Raw genomic sequence first — 23,403 nt, forward strand, 5'->3', positions numbered from 1 at the left:
TGTCAGGGCCTCACATTGAAAGAATGTTAGCAGAGAAGAGATTGCAAAGGCATGGACAAGTTAGTACCAGTGACAAAAAGGCAGTGAGCGTAGTACTGAGTATGGTAGGAATTCACAAACAGTTAAAGATGACTCTATTTAGGGTCTCCGATAGGCAAATAGATTTGCTTTTGTAACCTATGGTATTTTTTTAAAAAGTCTAAACACTGTATTTTATAGCCCTGCACATATAAGTAAATCTTAGCCAGAATAAAATACCACATTTTTGTATCAACTTATTGATGCAAAAGATATACACAATAAATATAAGGATATACATAATGATGTACATGGTAAAAAATGGTGAGGACAGAACTATGGGGATTTCTCCTCAACATTTATTTTTTTCTTCCATGGAGCAGTGAATTTAGAATCTTTGGGATGAACTTCTTTTTTTGTGAACCCAGAAGTAAAACTGAATTCAAGGACATCATTGGTATCATTAGAATTTCTTCTACATGGATTCTTAATATTTTCTGAAATTGTCAATGTCCATCTAACAAAAGTAATTGACATGTGTATAAGAGAACAAGTTTTTGACAACAGTTATCATTTTCTCTGTTCCTTTGTTGTAACCTTCTGGAATTGGTGTGAATCCTTCCACATGTCATAATGTCTCAGGGTTTGGAAACTGCAAAATACTTTACCTTATGGGCATGATGAAACACCTAAGTTGGACTCAGACATGGAGTGGTTAGTAGTTGTACGTTGTCACAAAGAATGAAATGCAAGCCTTTCTCAAAAGCTGTGGTAGCCAAATAGTTTCAATTGGTTTTTCTGTTTCAAACGCTAGAGTCAATAATTTGGATGTGTTTTATTTTTATGATCTCTAAACAAGAATATGGCACATTTAAATAGATATGAACGAGGATTCAATTTTAGTTAGAGAAGTTTAGCTTTCTGTAAAAGAGCTGAAGATGTGGTACTCAGAGCCAACTGTATGGATGCTTGTGGACAGTTGAAATTTTGCTTGATTAAAAAAAATTAATTTGTCACCATTTTTAAATCACTAATAACAATAGTCTCATTCTACTTTTTACTTACAATGTCAGTTCAATTATTTATCTAGAAATGTAGCCTTTCCTTCCTTTTTTCCTGAATTTTAACTGTTCTTTACATTCTAACAATTGGTTGTGTGCTTGTTTGTTTTTGCATACCTTACTATAGTTGCTTTGTAAATCAAATGAATGACTATTTAAATGAGGAAAAGCCCAAGTAGTTTATATTTGCAACTCCAGCCATAATAGCTGGCTAGTTGCTGAGGAACATAGATTAATTATCATTAGTTAACTGTTTGTGCTTGGATTAAATGCTTATGTTTCAAACATTATTGTAATTATTTATATTTTAAATTATATTTAATGTCAACTCTTCCTAGTAGAGTGTAAGCTCTAAGAGAGCAGGAAGTTTGTGTTTCTTATTGACTATTGTGCTTCCAAACATTTTTGTTACTGTAACTTAAATGTGCCCTTTCCCTGACCTAAGCCTAATGGAAATAACTTGGAAAAGAAAGGAGAAAGCTCAAAATACACAGAGTGCAAAGGGAAGAGGAACTTTATTCAAATAAAAAAAGTGAGTTTTATCAAGTGCCTAAAGGGAGGCACTCTCTCTCTCTCTCTCTCTGTTGCTAAACTGTCTTTTTGTTCCTATCTTTTATATTTTTTGTGAAGATTCTGCTATATTTCTTCCTAGCAAATCCTCATTCTACTATCATATACACATCTTAGCCCACACAAAGTAATAGGACTGGAAGGAAATAAAGACATTGTAGTTTTGTAAGTATTGGTTTTCAGTGTTTTTATGGGGTTTTTGTGTGTGATTTTTTTGTAATGCAATTCGCTGTCATAGGGAAAGATAACTAAATTTTACCTTTAGATATCTATATGTGTGAGATAAGAGGTACATGAAATTTGCCTAAAATTGAAATGGGGTGTTATGCTATCTTATGTAAACTTTTCCTTTTGTTTTTTAAACTGTATTTCAATCTGATGTGTTGTAACGCCCAACTATATTTAAATTACGTATGAATAGTGAGCTGTCTGAAAAGTCAAAATCTAAGTTGTCTTATAATAAAACCATATTCATTAGCTTGCATTTATACATAATAATGCATAATTTATACAAAACAAATACATAAATATTTGCACAATATTTTCATAATGAATGTTTGAGTCTATCAAATGAATCCTTCTTGTTTGATTATCTATGATTCTTGTGATATTGGAGACCAAATGTTATAAGTAGAATTGGTAAGCATACAGATGCACATTTCTAAAATGAGTTTTATTTTTAGTGTTATAGTGAAATTTTCACATCAAACTTAATCATCTATCAGAAAAATAAAAATGAAATTTTTCAAAATATTAATATCAGGATTTAGCTGATTTATTTACAACTAATCGATAACATACATATAATATTTTTGTGTATTTTTAAAATTTATCCATAATGCCATATCACAATTCTTTTATAATTGCTCTTAAAATTGGTATTTTAGTCCTGAGAGAACAGTAAATTATTTGGTGATGTTAGGTTTTATTTTTCTCTCAGTTAGGTATGGCTGCTATAACATAGTAACAAAAACCAGGGAGCAAAAATTTCTCACTAATGTAGCATCTGGGAAATACACAACCAAGGTGCAGGTGTGTTTTATGCCTGTTGAGACCCAGGTTTATAGAATGTAGTCTGCTTTCTATTCCCCCATGTGGTAATTGGAGGCAAGAAAGCCCTCCATTATAATGTTACTGATCTCATTATAAGGGTTCTGGATCATGGCCTACTCACTCTCCTAATGAGTCCCTGGAATCTAATACCTGGGGGAATAGAATTTCAACAAGTGAATTTGGAGGAGATTCCAACCTTCAAATCATACCATAGAAAACTAGGTCATAGATTATATAACATAACAAACTCTTCTTACAAACTCTTGTGTTGCCATGTAGCTAATTGGTCTGTGAAATGTCCAGTTTCCATTCTCTAGCTTTCTGATATGTTTGCTGTGGATTCTGATATATATCTAATTTAAATATAAAGATATCTTATTTCTTTTGTTTTGCATGGATTCTTAAATCATATTTCTTCATTTAGTATCCTAGAAATAAGTAGTGTTGTTTAGAAGAGTTTGTGGATGCTGACAGCATTGAATCAAAGCACTTATTTTGTACACATGTATTCTAAGTAAGAAATAATTTATTTCCATCTATTATTGTTAGCTCTTTTGTTGCAGCATTGGATACTCCTTTCTAATCAACAGCCACAGAATATGGAAACTCAGAATTTCATCTTTTAAAATGATATAGTATATATCTACTTGATTCATATGAAGGCTCTAAGAGTATTCCGTATTTTATTTGCAATTCTTCTAGCTTTCCTGTTTATCAGTTCTAGGTATAACTAAGAAAAGTCACTTGAAGAATGTGGTTTAATCAATACCCTCATTATAATTATTATTAATAATTTTTAACTCATTTGTACATCTGTAATATTGGCTCTGTGAAAATTCCCATGATTTCATAAATTATGTATACAGTTATGATATTGAAAACTAACAAGGATTTTAAAAGATTTATGTTGTTTGAAGAATATAGAACACTCTTCATGGTCAATAATTATAGAAGGAGGCGGTATAAGTAGAAATTTAAATGTTTTGATAACTACTGAAAATGGTAAATTTAAAAATTATGACAAAATTAGTTTTAAAGGAAGTATGTTCCCCTAAATACCTTTATCTTTTTCATCCATTTGAAATGTGATTTTAAAAAATGAAGTCATTATCAACATTTTTAGTTTCATAGGTATTTATTTCATAAATGGTGCTGGTGAGTGGATATTAACAATGCTATTTCTTGAATAATTAGTTTATCTACTGGAGGAAATTTAATCTTTAGTGAGGATCATAGAATTTTGTAAACAGAGCCTAGAAATCATCTTTCAAAGTAATATTAGCATTCTGAATTTTAAGGTACTACACATACTATTTTCTATTATGACAAGTTAAATCTCCTGAAGATTTGAATCATGGGGCCTGAACTCTGGGCCTGGGCGCGGTCTCTCAGCTCTTCAGCTGTAGACTAGCGCTCTATCACTTGAGCCTCAGCCCCACTTCCGGCTTTTTCTGCTTATGTGGTGCTGACAATCTAACCGAGGGCCTCCATGCATGCAAGGCAAGCACTCTACCACTGAGCCACCTTCCCAGCCCCAAGAATAACCATTCTTATGGAGACTTCAAAATTTTTCTTCCAATTACACATGATTATGAAACAGGTTTTCATTTTGTTCTGACAAAGAAAATGTAGACGTACTATGAAGGAAACTTTCACAACATGTTATTTGTGATATACTTCACCTCATTGTAAGGCAGGAAAAACTTACATCAGAAATGGGAAGCATTGCAGGATGGTGAGAAAGTGTTAGGACATTGTGAAGCCTGAGTGCAGATTCCAATTTTGCTCTTTACTGACCTTGAGCGAATAATTTAACTTTATTAAAGCACTAATTATGTCATCTGTTATATGGCTAGTCTACTGATGGCAGGGTGACATACTCGGTTGACAAAAGTGTCTAGAAATGTTTCAGTGGATGTGAATTGTAACAACTAAGGAACTGTGTGCATTTTTATTACATGTTTTTGATTTATTTCACAAAATGGTTGTGATAGCTTACCAACTTCTAATTGTTATATTAAGACCTTGCCATTTATGATTTTTTCTTTCTCATAGAATTTTTGGACTTCTCTTTCCATTCTATTCTAAGAGCTATCTTTTTACAAAAGATAGACAAAGTCAATGAAAATGTAAGTCTCATTGAACTGGCGGGAGGAAGTTGGGACAGGGATGAGAAGAAGGAAGGGGAACAGGACCAGCTTTTTAATCTTCCTTGTTCTCTGTTTAGTGAAGGAAGTCTCTGGATATTTGATTGAAAGGCTTTCCCATAACCACTGATGTTCAAAGCTTTTCTTTAAAATGTCTGTAATAATCAAGTTTAAAAGAATAATTCTTTAAGAAGATGGTAGTAACACTTCTGTATGTCTCTGTGTTGGCTTGGGCATCTTTGGCTGCTAAGTAGCATGATTCATTAGGGCCTTTTCAAGGGAATATCTTTGAACAATTTGTGGACAGAGGGAAAGTTTCAAAGAATAAAGTAGATCTTCTCAGACTTTATTGTAACATACTTTATGTTGTACTTCTCAAAAACAAAGGTAGACTCCTTCTTCTTGAGTCCATAGAGAACTCTATATACCAAGAGCTTTACTGCCTAAGACCACCTTTTTTAAAATCAGTGTTTTACTGCATTTTGGGGGAAAGGAGGGCAAACAAGAAGAAAGGTGCTAGTCATTATTAGTGATAGTCATGTGTAGTCATTATTAGTGATATTAAGTAGGATTTTATGTATGTGTGACTGTTACATAGAACCATAGCTTTTCAAATAGATGTTTTGAAGGTATTTGATGACAAGAAACTTAGCCACATGCATAGTAATTACTAGTTTTCAGGACTCTACATTTTCAAATTATACCTACTTATACAGGGCCTATTAGCAGCAGACACAGCTTTTCCTTTTCTGTTAGTTTGTCTATGATTTGTGGTGGACTGATTGCCATACCACCACCTGTTCAGATCTAGTGATACTGAAGCATTCTTTTAATGATGAATATTTACTTTCATCCAAGTAAAGTACAGGGATTTTACCAGAGCCACAAACTAAAACCATTTTCAATCATCTTAATATTCTTTCATTATATAATCCAAATACAGAATATAAAATTGTGCTGCTGAGAAAAGATGAATCAGAAATTTTAAAAATTATGTTGCATGATTTCAAAGCTCTTTGTGTGTGATTTCAAAGCTCCCCCTCCCCAATCTGGTCAATTGACCTAGTTTCCTATTTCATTTTCTAAACTGGGCATTGTAAAGTCTGCAGACATTTGAAGAAAATTAAATTATCCACTTAAAGAAACAGTCCAATTTTGTTTGGGCTAAAGTGTTACCAGAGGCATGGAAATCCCTAAATTGGCCAATTGTGATTCCAAATCACAGGGAAGCCCTCATTTACCAGCTATCTGTGTGTTTTCACAGATGGCTACTAGCAAATCTGCCAGAAATCTACTGCTAAGTTCAGTGAAGAGTTACCTTTGATGCTGGGTTGACCTAGAAGAATCGTGATGTCTGGTTATGATTGCCTTTTAAGTGCTTATTTGTTTAAATAAAATAGCACATTATCTGACCCACAGTCAGCAGGGTGTGTGTATTTTCAATTGCCTTCCCAGCAAGGGTGGTGATTTGCACTGAGCCATCTGTACTTTCTGTGACCAGGGGCACTCTTTTCCAGGGGACTAAGAGTTAAGAGTCATTCAACGTGATGGATAAGCAAAGAAATCAACTCACACTTGAAAGAAGAAAGTTCATACTTGATTTGATGTCTATGAGGACTATTCCTTTTGGCTTTTGTTCTGGAATTATTTCTAAGAGTAATGTCAGTGACTTATCAGGATAAGTCTTTCTTTTCTTTCTGCTTCAACGATGATATTCCTGAAATAGAAAAAAATAAAGAAATGTTTTCTCTTGAGGACCTCTCTTTGACCAAATTATCTCAAGGATCTCTCTTCCCTATAGGGGCATTTGTATTCATGTTCAAATATGAGAGCAAACCTTAAAGTTATTACCTTTGTCTGATCAGGTCATTAGTCCTCAGAATGGTTGCACAGTAAACTCAACCCTCATTGTCCATTGGGACATATGTCTAAATATACAAAATTTGAAGGTACTTAACAGTGAATTTTATTTATAAGGTCCATGGTAATTTGGAATTCTATACATATATATATATATATATATATATATATATATATCTACACACACCTACGTAATTGTGTATACATAATTTAATATTGATAATATATATAGTATATGTGGTAAAACTGCGTGTATATATATATATATATGTTTAACATGGTATATACAAATGATATAATATTGTATCTACCTATCCATTACCTAAAACCTCCAGAATACACAGATCACAATTAGTTATACTCTACCAACTCAACTAACTTGCTTTTGCTCTCTACCTGGTAATGAAATCCTTGAAGATCCCCCTTATCATCTCATAACACCTCCACTTTGTTTACCCAGCCCACACTGTCCATGTTGACTTTCTTTGTTGACACAATGAATAAATCCTTAGCTTTAAGAGAAATTCAATCATTTGGAAAGGTCCAAATAGATGATGATCTTATTCAACAACTCTTTTCCCTCCAAAACAAAACAATAGATTTTCAAATTAGTAAAGATCCCACTAAAATGTTGTTAAAACTTTCATTGTATAGAGTTCAGATTACATATTACTTTAAAGAAAAAAGAAAAAGCAAATCCAAAATTATATTTATGGCAACTTTTGAACATTGTACAAGTTGCCCACACATGGGCAGTTTGTAGTGTACATTAGCATTATTCCTGATTAAATAGACTTCTGGTAAAGGGATCAAACTCATTATAAGCTTAAAAGCAAATGCTGAAGTATCATCAAATATCTCACAAATAAAGCCAAAAAATGGATTATTCTGACTTATTTTTGTGGAGATTGGAGAAGGCCTTAAGTAAATAACAGGATCACATTGCTTGTGAAAAGATCATGTTTTATGGAGTGGGCAGTTCATCATTGGGGTCTGTTAAAAAAAGAAGGTATAATATTCTTTGAGACATTATAATAACAATAGATCCAGGTATTGAAATTATGTGGAGATAGATCATCAGACTTTTAACAAATCTCAGAAAGAATTATATACAGTGAAGTGATAAACCCAAGCTCCAAGAGCAAGAAAAGCAAAAGTGTGGAAGACTAATGCTAGTAGCCTTGGAGTGCCACTCCAGGACCTAGGGAAGTTCTCACGGATGGTGGCATATTTTATGTAATTTGAGGAGCACCAGACATAATCTTGTCAAAGATAAATTTCTCAGTGGCTCTTCTCTCTTGCTAAAAATCCACATAATATATTTGAAAATGCCACATCCTTATGAGTAATGTCTCCCTCCTTATGCAGGGATTTGGCAATATAGGACACCTAGAGAGGTTCATTTTAACGTGAGTAAGCCATTTCAGATGGCATCCTGCAGCCTTTAGTGATCCTTAGTTAGGTCTCTGCTGAGTTGGAAGCACATTGGCAAGGGAAGCACAAGAATGAGGAAGTAAGACTTGATTGACAGAAAGAATCTTATCATTTGGGTGAGGGTTAGCCATGTTAACAGTACACATGCAGCCACTGATTACAAAAGCAGTTCTATACTAAAGTAGTTGAGAGAGGATGCTTCTTGCCTAGGAATTATGTAATACCCAATATTTACCTCATATAATTGCAGCCGGATTCCATTTACTAATTTAGTTAGTCACTGTTCTTTAATGTGAAATCTTTGAAGTCAGAACATTTGTCGTTTTTAATTTTATATTGAAAACACAGGAGATAAGAACTTTTTCTGTGAAGTATAGGGCTGATGGTCATGATGATTGGAGCGGAACAGATCCACCCACAACCCGAGGCTCACTATTTTTATATTAACTGTATAGTTTTAGGGAAGTTATTCGATCTCCCTAATCCTCATTATTTCTATTTGTAGAGTATAAGCAATACCACCTCTGTTTATGATGAAGATTAAGTACAAAAATATTAGCCAGGCACCAGTGGCTCACACCTACAGTCCTTTCTACTTGGGAGACTGAGATTAGAAGGTTCATTGTTTGAGGCCAGCCTAAGTAGAAAGTCTTTGGAAACACATCTACTCTCAACTAATAGCTGGACATAGTGGTACCTGCCTACCCTTCTAAACTATGTGGGAGACAGAGAAAAGAAGATTTCTATTCCAGGCCATCCTGAACAGAAAAGTCCATAAGACTCCACCTCCATAGAGGAACTGGGGTAAGATTGGAGCACTTGTGAACTGATTAATAATGACAATTCAAATAGTAGGCAGATATCAGTATAGGCCTGCACCTGAGTAGAAAAGTGAGACCCCCATCCTAAAAATCACCAGCAAAGGTAATGGAGGCATGGTTCAGATGCCTAGCAGGGATGAAATCCTGAATTCAAACCCCAGCAATCATACTCCATATATTAATGAATGTATACTTCTAGAATAAGAGAAAATAGTGAAGTTGTTTTATGATAAAGCTCTTCCAATTTCCTGTTAACTCAATTACAAAGGAATAAACAAACTAAAAAAGAAAACTATCTGAGGTGAGCTTTAACATGCTGACAAAGAAATTATACTGTCATCTTTTTTTGGCTCTAAATCACAAAGGCAAGATATTTTCCTTTAACGAATTTATCTTTTAATTTCCTTGATTAGGGAAGTAAGATCCTGTTTACAATGAGCAAGTTTTAGCAGAAATCAGATAAGCCCTTTGTTCTGCAACACTTAGTAAAAAAAGCTCAGCTTGCTTTTGACTTGTTTTGTTTGATTGCTTTTCTTCATTAAAAAAAAAGAAAATACAAAAAAAATCACAGTTCTTTTATGTCACTGAATTTTATTCTGGGGTATAGGATGAAGACTGAAAAATGATACAAATATTATGAGAAAATGAGGTCATTATGAAAGAGGCAATAAAGCTCAGAAGAGAGTTGAGAATTAAGTGTAGTGTTAATGTGTTTTAATTCTAACTGTAAAACCCACTATACTCAGAAAATTCAAGACATTTTTTAAAGGATAAGCCATAAATATAATTTGTACCCATATTTGTCAGTCTCTAAGTCCAAATGACCAGTCCAGAAAACCTTTTACTAATTTTGGCATGGCAATGGTATAAACCCAGCCTAGGTACTCAGAAGGAAAATATAAACCACAATTGTTAAGAAGTGACTTAGTTAGTTCTAAAAAGAAGGAAAGAAATAAAAACAAGTTATAGGGCTGGGAAAGTGGCTCAGTGGTAGAGCTCATGCCTTGCATGCCTGAGACCCTGGGTTCGATTCCTCAGCACCACATAAGCAAAAAGAAAAAAGCCAGAAGTGGAGCTGTGGCTCAAGTGGTAGAGCGCTAACCTTGAGCTGAAGAGCTGAGGGACAGTGCCCAGGCCCAGAGTTCAGGTCCCATGACTGGACCCCCCCAAAAAAATAAATAAATAAAAAGAAGTTATATATTTTAGTGAAAATTTGCCCTTAAAATTCTCACCAATTAGTTATCTGAATGTTGTGATTGTTGTATCCTAAAACCTATACTCAGTCTCCCCAGTGTGCTTCCTCTATACTGAGTTTAACTAGAATTTAACCATGTACCTAATTCTTCACTCACTCTTTGTACAACAAAATACTTTCTATAAATGTAGCCCTCCAACACCACACCTATTCCTTCCTCCTCAAAATTTACATCTTCAGTCTCTAAAATCATCCCTCACCATCATCCAACTTCACTTTCCATCTCTTTCCTGGGTATTTCCTTTTTCTTCTCTACATATTCTCTACTTTCCAGGTTGTCTCTTACCTTAAAGTCAAGTTCCAAACTAATCTTGATATCCTAAATGCCTAAGTAGGACAGAATTGGAAGCAATTTGATTTTTTTGTGTGCAATAGTTTCTGTTTACAATCTTTTTTTATTTTTTGTTTTTTTTTTTTTGGTTGTTTTGGTCGTGGGCGTGAACTCTGGGCCTGGGAGCTGTCCCTGAGCTCTTCAGCTTAAGACTAGTGCTCTACCACTTGAGCCACAGCACACTTCCGGTTTTCTGGTGGTTTATTAGATAAGAGTTTTAGGGACTTTCCTGCCCAGTCTGGCAGGAGATCCTCAGATCTCAGCCTCCTGAGTAACTAAGAGTAGAAGTGTGAGCTACCTGCACCTGGCCTGTTTTTGTTTTCAATCTTATGGTCCAAGAAGTTGGATGGGTATGTTTGTATGTGTGTGTTTATCTATGTGTGTGTGTGTGTGTGTGTGTATTCTATATTTTTGTTGACTCATTCTGAACTTTTAAGTTAAATAAATCAGTCTTTCAATTTTGTACTCAACAGTAGAGAATGTGACCTGGTCTTTCAGTCATTAAAATGAGAAATCTTGACTAAACATCTGATCTAAGGTATTATGAGTCAAAAAATAAAAAGGCATGTTCTCTGTCCTAGAGTTATTGCTCAATAAGTGAGGAGCATTTTTTATGCAAGTCTTATCAACAATTCATAGCTCACAATAAAAGTGATTCACAAGATAACCATTCTGCCTTAGTTGAGATTTGTTGAATCATAGCTGTTTACCGACCCATATGGTTGAGTAATGGAATTTTTTCTACAAAAAATCACCCCAAACTTAGTAGGTTGAACAACAAAAATGATTATATCTTGGAGGTCAGACACTTGGCTTGGCTTTCCAGGGGGGTGGGTGATAACCTGCATTCCAAGCACTAGGAAATAATTTGCTTTCTCTCCATATTTTTGAGGACATCCACACCCCTTAGTTGGTGACTTCTTCCATCTATCTTCGTTGCCAACAATCTTGCATCTCTCTGATCATTTTTTTCTGGCCACATTCTTCTGTGATTCACTTCTTCTCCCTCACTTTTTTACATAAGAATTTTCAGTACAACTAGATAATTTACTAGTCATATATATATATTATATATATAATTATCTAGTACAACTAGATAATTTACTCTCTATCTTTAAATCACTTGATTTGAAAAACTCAATTACTTCTGCAGTACTAACTACCCTTGCTTTGAAGTCTAATGTATTATCCTTGTTGTTAGGAGAATTAAGATGTGGACAACCCAAATTATCTACCTCCTCATTCCCATTATTATTTAGGCCATAATTTTGGCCTTCCAGAAAGAGAAACATGTTGACCAGAAGAACACTTCAAATAGACATGGAGCTATGATAGAGAAGTGTTTATTCAAGGAATAGAAAATTGAATATGAATGCAAAAATCCCTAAAAAATACATTTGGAAAATGAAGATGAAAAGATAATGAAAAATCTCAAGGAACAAGATCATTATTTGTGTTTTAAAAAATTCACACTGGGCCAGGCATTAGTGGTTCATGCTTGTAATCTTAGCTACTCAGGATACTGAGATTTGAGGATCACAGTTCAAAGCCATTCTGGGCAGGAAAGTCAGTGAGACTTCTTATCTCCAATAAACCACCAGAAAAACAGAAGTGATGCTGTATGTGAATTGGTAGAGAACTCTCCTTGAGCTGAAGAGCTGAGGGACAGCACCCAACCCCAGAGTTCAAGTCCCACGACCGACAAAAAAAAAAAACCACACTGGGAAGAGAACAGATATGATGAATGTAAACAAGAGGGAAGAAACAGCAAAGAAACCATCATCAGTCAACAAAGACACCAGAGCTTTCCTTCAGTGTCATTTAACATATAATAGATAAGATGCATGTTAGCAAATTAGATTCTATCGGATTTGTTGATTGATTAAGTAAAGAGTTGAAGGCTAGACTAAAGTCAAAACTGATGCTCAGATTCCTCTTATAAATGAGCTAGCAAATCACAATTTAACTTCCATGTATGAGAGCAAATAAGCACGCTGTCTCTCTGAGCCTGACTTCCTTTACTTAACTTATTTCCCAGGTCCATCCATTTCTTTGTATATAGAAATTGTTATCCTTCCTAGATGAATACAATTCATCTAGGCCATCTGGTCTGTTTGCATATCTTGGGTATGGAGAATAGTGCAGCAATGAGCATGGTGTGTATATAACTCTATTATTTATCCTAACAGTTTGTTCACAGTATATATGTGTGAGGACATACCATTATCAGAGCCACACTCTAGGAAGACACTTTAAAGACAGAGTTATAAATTATAGTGTTGAAGAAAAACTGGATCATGAGGGAAATGAGTTAGGAAGTTGTAGAAACAGTTGCGGTGATAGGAGATGGTGCCTGAACTGAGATGATGACCTTGCAAAGGAGAAAAGAATGTGGAAAGCTAGATTGAATATTCAACTGAGGCATAGTCTATGTCTTTATTTTTCCCCTAGTATTTTATATGGGACATGTGGCATAAGCTCATGTAGGTAATAAGCAATGAATAATGCGTAAGGGTCAGATTGGTTACAGGAGCTGAAAGAAATATAAGTAAGTGCCTGACTCAAAGTAACTTGATGAACCATACTTCTGACCACATGTGCTGGAGAACGTCGATCTTAAGTCTTGAGAAGACACACAGGTAGGCGTGCTCAACACACAGACAAAAATGTGAATACAGGCTTCAGGATGGAGCAGTGGGGTAAATGAGTTGTAATCTGTAGCATTGAAAGAGAATATGAGAATTTTTAGCTTGTTCTTCATTAACCCACAAAAAGTATTGAGGCATAAAATATTCATTATAACCCTTTTAACGGTAAGGTCAGATCATTTTGTGAAAATCTGTTGTTTTATATATAAAGAAATTGGGAGAAGGAAGCATTCTGTCCAGCATTAACCAACAAGTAAAGGGAAGATGTAATCCTAGAACATGAAAGGCTGCCCTTGCCATACATCACACATTAACTTTCTTGCTGCCTAAAAGGAAATTTACTACCTTTCACAGAAGAATTTCCATCCACACATTATCTACTTAAGAGAGAGACATTTTTAACATGTTTTATATTCTTAAGTCAAAAAATAGGATCATCTGGAAAATTCAGATAATAGCTACTTAAGACATAAGATATCAAGATAACTTTTTCCCCCTCAATTACATGAACATGTAGAAGAAGACTGGGCCTGTAACAAAGCCTAAAGTGAGCTTGATGTGAAGGTACACACCTGAAATCACCATTTCTTGCAAGATGGAGAGAGGAAGAGCCATGCGTTAGCTCCAGGAAACTATTCTAACAATCAAAATTCGAACAAAAAGAGTTGAGGGCATGGTTCTGGTGGAAAGAGCACTTGCTTAGCAATTGCTCAAGTCTAGATTCACGTGAAGGGGAAAGTCTAAGTGGAAACCACCAGCTTTATTTTATTCATTTTGAGAATTTTGGCTCAGGTATCCCTGACCTGTCTTATTCTTGTTGAATCCAATAGCTACTTTGAAGCAAATTGTATTTTTCAGCTCTAAATAACACAGGTGACATAAGCTAATGGATTATAAGTGGTGCTTGTTCGAGCCCTGAGGGTTCTGGGTAGACATCCGGCCTACTGCAATGAGAGGAAGACTCAGAGCTCTGGCCCTGAACAGTGCCATACAGTTTAATTTGCTCTAATACTGGGTTTTCTCTCAAGATTTTGTATACAAGGAAAACTCTTGTATTTCAAAAAAAAATGTTTGAAAACTACTGCTAGAGGGTATTAATCAAGGACTGTAGCCAGAATTTCAGATCTTACCCCTTTGAATTTTTGGATTATGTTATAACATTCCAAATCCCATTGTTTCAAAGGGGTAAATCATAAAGTTCTATTTTACCATGCAAGTACCTTGGAGTCCTTTAGGCCTGTGGAGAGCAACAGCAGTGGCCTTTGCCAAGCAGAGCTCCTTCTGCCTAAGGGCACGTTGCAAAGAGAGGATTTTATGTTTTCACAACAAAATGTGAGGCTTGTAACTGAGAGGGAGACACAGCAGGACTTGAGACATTCATTTGGGAAGCAATAAAAAAGTGCTCATGTATCTTTCTCCGTTTCCATTTGTTTACATTGCTACTTGTAAGGCAAGATTTCCCCTATTGCAGTTTACAGAAAAGTGATTCAAAGACCCATAGGATGGATGACCATATAGTGGCTACAATGTATTGGTTCTGATTGGGAGTAAATGCCTAGGTTTTCTTAACTATAGTGGTTCCATTGCAATTTTTCACTCTTCTTAACCAGTCCTGTCTTTTATTCATAAAAGTAATTTGATTCTACTTAACTTCTTTTATAGTTTTCACATTGGGCTAATATAGTTACTACTGAGGCTGAGATTATAAGTTAATACATTAAACACTTTTTAAATTGTGTGTGTGAGTGCATGTGCGTGTGTGTGTGTGTGTGTGTGTGTGTGTGTGTGTGTGTGTGTGTGTGTGTGTGTGTGTGTGTCTTGAGGGTAGAACTCAGGGTCTTAGCTCCATTCGTAGGCTTCTTTTGCTAAAGGCTAGCATTCTACCACATGAGCCACAGCTCAACGTCTAGATATTTTGGGGAGAGTAGTTTATTGGAGATAGGAGTTTTATGGAATTTCCAGCCCAGATTTTTAAAAAGCTACATTGCATATGGATTTTCATAAGGGCAGTGTAATACATTCTCATTTTCAATTGTATGCCTTTTCTTAAATGTGGAGATTCATTAATCTTTGATTAAATCATTGTTGTTCCATAAATTAAATTAGAGACTCAAATTAACTGATACTAAAGATTTTGACTGTTGGACTATTTTCTAATATTAGCTAAAATTATTACTAGGATGTTAATATTTTTTTGACAATGCATCTTTCTTTGTATGTAGATCTAATTCATCTTTTTGTCATTTTTCCTCTTTATTTAGTATCTGAAAAGATTTATGTTTATTCTTACTTTATTCTTTTGTTCCATTGGTCCTGGGGCTTGAACTCTGGGACTAGGAACTGTTCCTGAGTTCTTCAACTGAAGGCAAATGCTCTACCAATTGAGTTATAGTGCCACTTCTGGTTTTTTGATGGGTAAATGGAGATGAGAGTCTCACAGACTTTCCCGCCCCAGCGGGCTTTGAACCACACAGTGCTCTGTTCCCAGCCTTCTGATTACAGGTGTGAGCCACTGGCTCCCAGCCTTACTCTATTCTTAACTCTAAATGTGATCTAGCATTTTATTTTACTGTTTATACTTTAATGATTATTATATACAAAATAAATAAGTTTGTATGAAAAAGAATATAACTGCAAACAAAGTAATTTTATTTGTCTTTCTTATCTTAATAAAAGAATGCTTCTAGGTACTTATGATTTAGTCTATGATACTTAACAATTCATTAGGATCTAACAAAGACATTCATTTTAATTGTTAATTGAAGTGAAAACTTACAAAGAATAAGAGTAGACCCTTGAAATATCTAATAGCCTTTTAGAGGGCTTCATGGCTCCCCAACAAATTCTGTTAGTATTGAAAAACATTGTTTGTGTATATGAGAATGATAACACATAGGAGACTGTGTAAATCTTAGTATCTATAGCTTCGATCTACCAAGCATGTTGCAATAACAGATGAACTTCTTCTGTAAATACATTGGGAGCCTAAAAGAACAATATGCACATGGATACAAAGTAGCAAACATATTGATATAATTCACAATTCTTAAATGATAGGTAAACTACTAGCAGTTTCTTTGGTTTGTTGTTTATTTTGCATTGCCTAATGCTCTATATTCTATTTTTTGGGGGGGTCCAGTCGTGGGGCTTGAACTCTGGGCCTGGGCACTGTCCCTCAGCTCTTCAGCTCAAGGCTAGCACTCTACCGCTTGAGCCACAGCGCCACTTCCGGCTTTTTTCTTTTTGCTTATGTGGTGCTGAGAAATCGAACCCAATGCCTCAGGCATGCAAGGCAAGCTCTCTACCACTTTCCCAGTCACCTTCTCAGCCCCATATTCCATTTTCTTATTAGTATCATTTCATAATAAGCTGTGGTTGAACTTCCTTTTACTGTTATAAAATTTACTTGTGGTCTCTTAGTGAAATATTTTCTTACATGTTACTTTTACATCAAAATATTAGACAAAAACATTGAAAACATAATGTTTCCTCTGCTGCTTTCTGTATTGAAAATTAACTCATTCAATTCACTCAGTACAAAACTTGAACCTTTTCATATGACTCAAAGACACTGAGGAAGAGACCAATATGGTGCTTACATGACATTTTTGTGGAACAAGCATTAATGGAAGAAATAAGCAAATACATATTGAACATATGCATTTGTATTGAACATATTGAAATGAAACTGTGAATGGAAATGAAAGGGCACACATCAGAAAACAATTTCTACATGAAGTTGTAGATCCTCAGGAAGCTCATCCCATGAGAAGAGACTTGAAGAAGTTCTCTGTAAATTCGTTATAGTTCACAGAAGCAATGCCTTTTCTCTTTGGAATCCAATAACTTCAGTCTAACCTAGGTAGTCCTCATTTTCTTACTTATACCTTATATTATTCCTCCCAACTGCATTAGCTTATTTCTCTATTTTTTACATCTCAGCTTCTCTGGAAAATTGTAAAAATCAAAGAATACTGTTGCTCAGAAGTCTAAAATGTAGTTTCTTATTTGCCTTTCATATGAACTGTGGATTACCCTACATTTTTCTTAGAATGTTCAAGTTTACTGTTCATCTAAGGATTTTGTCTGTAATCCTTACACCAGTAAATAGGTCTGTTCATGCTATCCCCAGTAAACCATGCTCTTATCTAATTCTAGGCTTATTTAAGCCCTCCATTCTACCAAAAATACCATATTTTCTCTTAACTATTTTCTCTGAGTGTAAAGGTTTACATTTATTATCATTATTATGCAAGTAATGCTAACTAGGATTTGATATCATGAGCTAGATGATATCAGATTCATCCTAAGTATATAATTTGGGTTTTAGGATTACTGTCCTTAGTAGGTATATTATAGACACAACTTTTCCATTGGAGCCTTGTATTGGTGCAGTATGAGTCATGAGGAAGGTTGGGGATTTAATCGGTTTGGATATCTCATGAATTTCTAAGTCCAGCAATGCACAATTTGTCGCATTTGTTTCTCACCTAAGTGGCAACTGAGTTTCAGTTTTATTTTCTTTCTTGTTAGTAGCCATGGAGATAGGATATATCATTTATTTGTATTTTATTGTCTTTTTTCATAGTATGCATGCAATTCTACATTGGTTAATCCTCTGGTTATGCTTAGATAATGAGTACACATATATATTATCTTTTGACATATTTCATGTTTTATTCCTTCAGTCAGTACATACTTATAAAATACCAGAGTGCATAAAATCACACTACATTTTCTATGTCTCTGGGGACACTGCTGATATGTTAACAAACAAAACAAACAAAACAAAAGGCACTCTGAAATTTGCTTGGAGATGGATTTCTTTAGCAAGCTGACATTTATGCTTCTTAAAATATATCGTTCATAGATTTGACTTCATTCTTCCAGATATCTGAGTATCTGTAATACCACCACATGAAGTTCTGTCAGACAAAACAGTATAAAATATACAAATACTAGGATCACATGTTAGTAATCCTAGCTACTCAGGAAGCTGAGATCTGAGGATTATAGTTAGAAAACAACCCCTGAAGAAAAATTTCTCAGAAGTAGAGATATTGCGCAAGTGTTAGCACTCAAGCCTCAAGCAGAAATAGCTAAGCAAGGGTGGTAGTCCCTGAGTTCAAGACCAATAATGGCACAGAGGGAAAAAAGGCAAACAGAAAAATTGTGTTAAAAAGAATACAACAATTTTGTAAGGCCTGGTGTCATCCCATCATTAACTTTCCCCTGGATTGTCTTTAATACATTGTGTAAAATACTAGGAAAAGCAAGCTCAACATCTTTTTCAATAAGGACTTTGAAACCAGCTACCATTTTTCTTTAAAGTTTAAAAAAAATCTGAAATTTTAAAATTCACTGTATATACTTGAGTAATTTCATTGAGTCAACGGGCATCTTACAGAGCCATATAAACTTGTGGGAATCAGGGCTCATTTTCACTAATCCTAGTTGGAAAAGACATGAAGAAAAAAAAAGGAAAAAAAGAAAGAAAAGAAAAAAGAAAGGAAAATGAAAAATATAGAAATATCAGAGGATAGTGAATGAATATGATTAATCTCAGGAAGGAAAATAAATCTAAGTAAAAAAATTCTTTAAGGCTAGATGTTGTTGACTCACACATGTAATCCTAGCTACTCAGGAGCCTGAGATCTGAAAATCCAAGCCAGACTGGGCAAGAGATACTTATGTACAATTAACCACCAAAAAATGGAAGTAGTGCTATGTCTCAAAATGGTAGAGTTTAGGGACTGTGCCCAGGTCCCAAGTTAAGTTATAAAATTACAACTTTATTGTGACAAAAAGAGTGAAACTTAGGAAGAGCACATTGTACACCAGAAAACATTTTTTTTTAATTTTGTACATATGTCCTCCCAAATTTACTGCACTGAAGATAAATTAAGAATAAATGATCTTTGGAATATACAAATAAGTAACATTAAAGAAAAGAAATCCGTAGGATACAATTCACATTGTTTGTAAATACAATCACAAAATTATTCTGTTCCCTTCTAGGATACAGTGAGGTAATACTCAGAAGACATTAATATACATGACTATTTCACTCAAGAAACTATTGCTCTCAGGCCAAAATTTCTTTTAGGTCAATCCTGATGTCTGGAAAAATATCAAATAGTTGAATAAATAAATAAGCTTTGTGATTGCATGAGCTAGTTAATTTTATTACACATTAACAGCCATGAGAATATAGCTAACAAATGTAGAAATAAGAGTAGTGTTCAAGAAAAAAGACATACATGTGAATCTTATTAAATAATCTTAACAGAAGACCTTAAAAATAACTGCCTTAAAATAGGAGGGAGAGAGAAGAGGTGGAGTTCAATTAGCAATAGTGTAGAAGGGCTTCCTCTTAAGACCCATCCCACTTAATTTTCTTTATCATTGGCAGAAAAATATTTAATGTTGTAGAGCCTTGAGGGACAATTTAATCTGAAGCTTTTTTCCATGGTATTTTCTTGGATGTTCTAGTGATGCATTCTTCAGAAATTACAATGGCATCCCACAAACTCAAATTATTGATGTGGAGATTTGCTGCCCATGCTTGAGTTCTGTAGGCTTTTATGTGAAAAATAGTCAATCTATTGCTTCAGAATATGGTTCATTTATTTCGGTGACAGTAGTTTAATTTTAATTATTTATGCCTCTGTCAAATAGAATAGTTCCATGACAAATGTTCCCCCCAAACTAGATTGTCTTCTGAGAGCTATGTCTGCGTTCATGTCTTAACTTTCTATGTGACAGGCATTTCTAAGAGTCATCTATATTAGGCATTGACTGTCTATGGGAATATGGAATTTTCATTCCAAAATAGATGCTATATTAAAAATCCAATGTGCTTAAATAGGCATTTAATATCCTGAACAGAAGCTTTTGTAGAAATCTATTTTTCCTGAAAAATAAACAAAAGTAAGTGTATTCTTTGAAATACATTTCATACTTAATTATTTTTTTCAAAACAGTTTTGGGGAATAAGTGAAATCATATAAAATTTCATATTAACCAATTTTATAAAAGATCAAATCTGTGTGAAAAAATTGATGTCTAACAATTCAGCAACAATCTCATAGGAGATTATAAGAAAAATGAATTATTAAAAAAACACAGTATAACCATTCCAACTATTCCTCAGTCCCTGAAAATATATGCATCAGTTTTATTTGCTAAATAAATGCATAGTAATATTTGGAAAACAAATATAGGATTTTTTTTGGGGGGGGGGTTCCAGTCATGGGGCCTGAACTCTGGGCCTGGGCGCTGTCCCTCAGCTCTTCAGCTCAAGGCTAGCGCTCTACCACTTGAGCCACAGTGCTACTTCCTGCTTTTTTTTTTTTTTTTTGCTTATGTGGTGCTGAGGAATCGAACCCAGGGCCTCAGGCATGCAAGGCAAGCGCTCTACCACTGAGCCACCTCCCCAGCCCCAAATATAGGATTTTTAAATGAAAAACTTTAAAAGTGTGTCATTTTAAAGTTAAAAATATATCTTTTTTAAAAACAGAACCGGTTCACTTTCACTGAAATGACTTCATAAATTTTACTAATCAAAGCTTTTCCATTTAGTCCTCAGGTGAGATTCTTAAATATTTGAAACAGCTTATTATTGAAAGTGAAGTTACTATGTTTTAAATGTTTGTATAAAATAAATTTGATTATTTTTGGCAAAAATTATTGAAAAGGCAAAATAATACACCATGTTTTTTATACATCACTTGAAAAATGATTCCAGATAGAAGCCATCACTGTCTGCAATTTAAAAATGAGACAAATGAAAAATTTTGAGTTAAAAACAATAAAAAGTGTAGAAATCTCAGAAAGGAAAATTGGACCAATAGGAAAAATATTGGTATAAAAAATAACAGAGAACTCTTATGAGAGAAATGATTTCCCCCAAAAAGAAACAGAACTGTGACGAAATTGGATAAATATGACAAAAGAAATCAAGTGAGAGCTGAAAATTATTACATGACCTCCAAATCAGAATTAACCTTAGCCAGAAGTTTTCAAGTCAATGTTATAATAAAAGGTATTTGGTTGCTTCATCCTCCCAATCTATTTTTGTCAATTGTTATGATAATTGATTGTGTTTTGGTTTTATTTCTATACATTTTTTTATTATAAAAACACTGTACAGAGGGGTTACAGTTACATGGGCAAGGAAATGAGTACATTTCTTTTCAAGTATTATTACCTCCTCCTTTGTTTATTGTCCTCCATATTTAGGGTGGGAGATTTTTTTTAACAATACATAGTGCATTTTGATGAAGCTTGATTATTGCATGCACTTTGGCAATGACAATAAAATCAAGATCAAGTACATGTCTATATTCCCCACCCCCAAAATGAGAACAATATATAGAAACAAAGTGTTCTCCACTGAACTTGAACAGTTCTGCTCTGCCTCTTGTCACTATAGATTAGTCTTCATTAGATACCTGGAATTATACAGTACATCCCTCTGTATTGCCTGCATAAAACTTCAAAACTCATTCACAGGTTTGTATGTGTAATTTATTCCTTTCATTGATAAGAATACCATTGTGATTTTATATGTGTGCTTCTTTATCCACCGAATCATGTTCATATTAGTTGCCAGAATTTCATTTGATACTTTATACATTCCCTTGATACTTACAATAATACCTTGCAGATAGTACAGGATGATTGGTTGGTTGGCTCATTTATTTGGGGATGCATTGTGCTGAGAGGTTTTTAGAATGGTTCTTATATGAACATTACTCATTGAATGCAAAAATAATGTTTGTGGTATTTGGGAAGAAGTAATTCATTGAGCAATTTTTATATGGCAGTCACAGTATTATGATGGTCAGAAGAAACATCTCATTTATTTTCATAAACAATCTTATGAGGTAATCGTGGTATAATTATGTTTATTTGATAGATGAGACTAAGAGAAAAATAAGTAACTAGACCCTGATGAAACAATGGGGCTGATGCTTATCTACTAAGTCATTGCTCCCCCACCCCCCATACCGGGGATTGATTTCAACGTATTATCTGTTTGCCAGACAGTCACTCTACTATTTGCTCCACAGTTTAGAGGTAAAGTCTTGTTTTCTGTGCAGGAAGACCTGGATCTGTTTTCCTATGTTGTTGGAGTTGAGAGATGTGTGCTACTGCAAACAGCCATTGTGCTTTCTGGAGATGACCTGCATACCACCATGCCCATCCATTGGTGAATGACTGTCTTTTGAACATCTATGTCAAGGCTCATCAACAACCACAGTCTCTTATTTCTGCTTTCCAAGTAATTAGGCTTCCTGGCTTGAACATCCAGCCAAAGTCATTGCTTTAATACTGGCGTCTAATTTTACCAGAAAAAGAGAGAGAGTGTTAAAGAAAAAGTGGAACATGTTCCTCTTTTCAGAAACCTAAATTATCTGAATTGCTCTCAAAAGTTCATACAATAGCAATAAGATAGTATTATTTCCTAGGCGTAATATTATTACAAGTGACTTTTCAGGCTTGCTCTTGTCCTTCTTCTTCAAGCTAACCTAGCTGTTCCTCATAGAATATATGGCACCATTCAGAGTCTTTGTGTTATACACACACCACACCACACACACACACACACACACACACACACACACACACACACACGCACACACACACACACACACACACACGCGCGCGCACACACACACACACACACACACACACACACACACACACACACACCTTTAGTATTCTTGCTTAACGCTTTGGTATCTTCTAAATATTACAAGTGACTTTTCAGGCTTGCTCTTGTCCTTCTTCTTCAAGCTAACCTAGCTGTTCCTCATAGAATATATGGCACCATTCAGAGTCTTTGTGTTATACACACACCACACCACACACACACACACACACACACACACACACACACACACACACACACACACACACACACACCCTTTAGTATTCTTGCTTAACGCTTTGGTATCTTCTAAATCAGTGCTAGATTTTTAACTCATTGGAGTTCATTTGTATCTCCTTTGAACCTTTTCATTAGTTACTCAGCTTTTTACTCCTTGTCTCCTTCCCTCCTAATCCCTTTTACCCTTTCATATTTCTTAATCCACTGTACATTATTTCCTAATAGTATTTAAACACTTTGTTAAGTTTACTGGTTGATTCTTGTGTTTCTCTGTGGAGCATAAGCCACGGACGAGCTAAATTCATCTCAA

At 34.7% G+C, this 23,403-nt stretch overlaps 1 protein-coding gene across 17 annotated transcripts in view; it reads left to right on the top strand.

Moving 5' to 3' along the window:
- Nrxn1 (neurexin 1) overlaps nt 1–23,403 on the top strand; it is a 1,031,461-nt gene that overhangs the window by 107,981 nt on the left and 900,077 nt on the right. Inside the window, exon 5 of one of the 17 annotated variants that reach the window (XM_042675441.1) lies at nt 6,114–6,186. The exons of 15 other annotated variants lie outside the window; for them this stretch is intronic. In XM_042675441.1, coding sequence (XP_042531375.1) covers nt 6,114–6,124 — 11 coding nt within the window. In that variant the 3' untranslated portion in view covers nt 6,125–6,186. Of the gene's footprint in view, nt 1–3,265; nt 3,342–6,113; nt 6,187–23,403 lie in introns of those variants that run through there. One more of the 17 variants, XM_042675440.1, reaches the window with a different exon arrangement.

Source organism: Dipodomys spectabilis, unplaced genomic scaffold (genome assembly GCF_019054845.1).
Source record: "Dipodomys spectabilis isolate Male_0828 unplaced genomic scaffold, ASM1905484v1 ptg000026l, whole genome shotgun sequence".
Lineage (NCBI taxonomy): Eukaryota > Metazoa > Chordata > Mammalia > Rodentia > Heteromyidae > Dipodomys > Dipodomys spectabilis.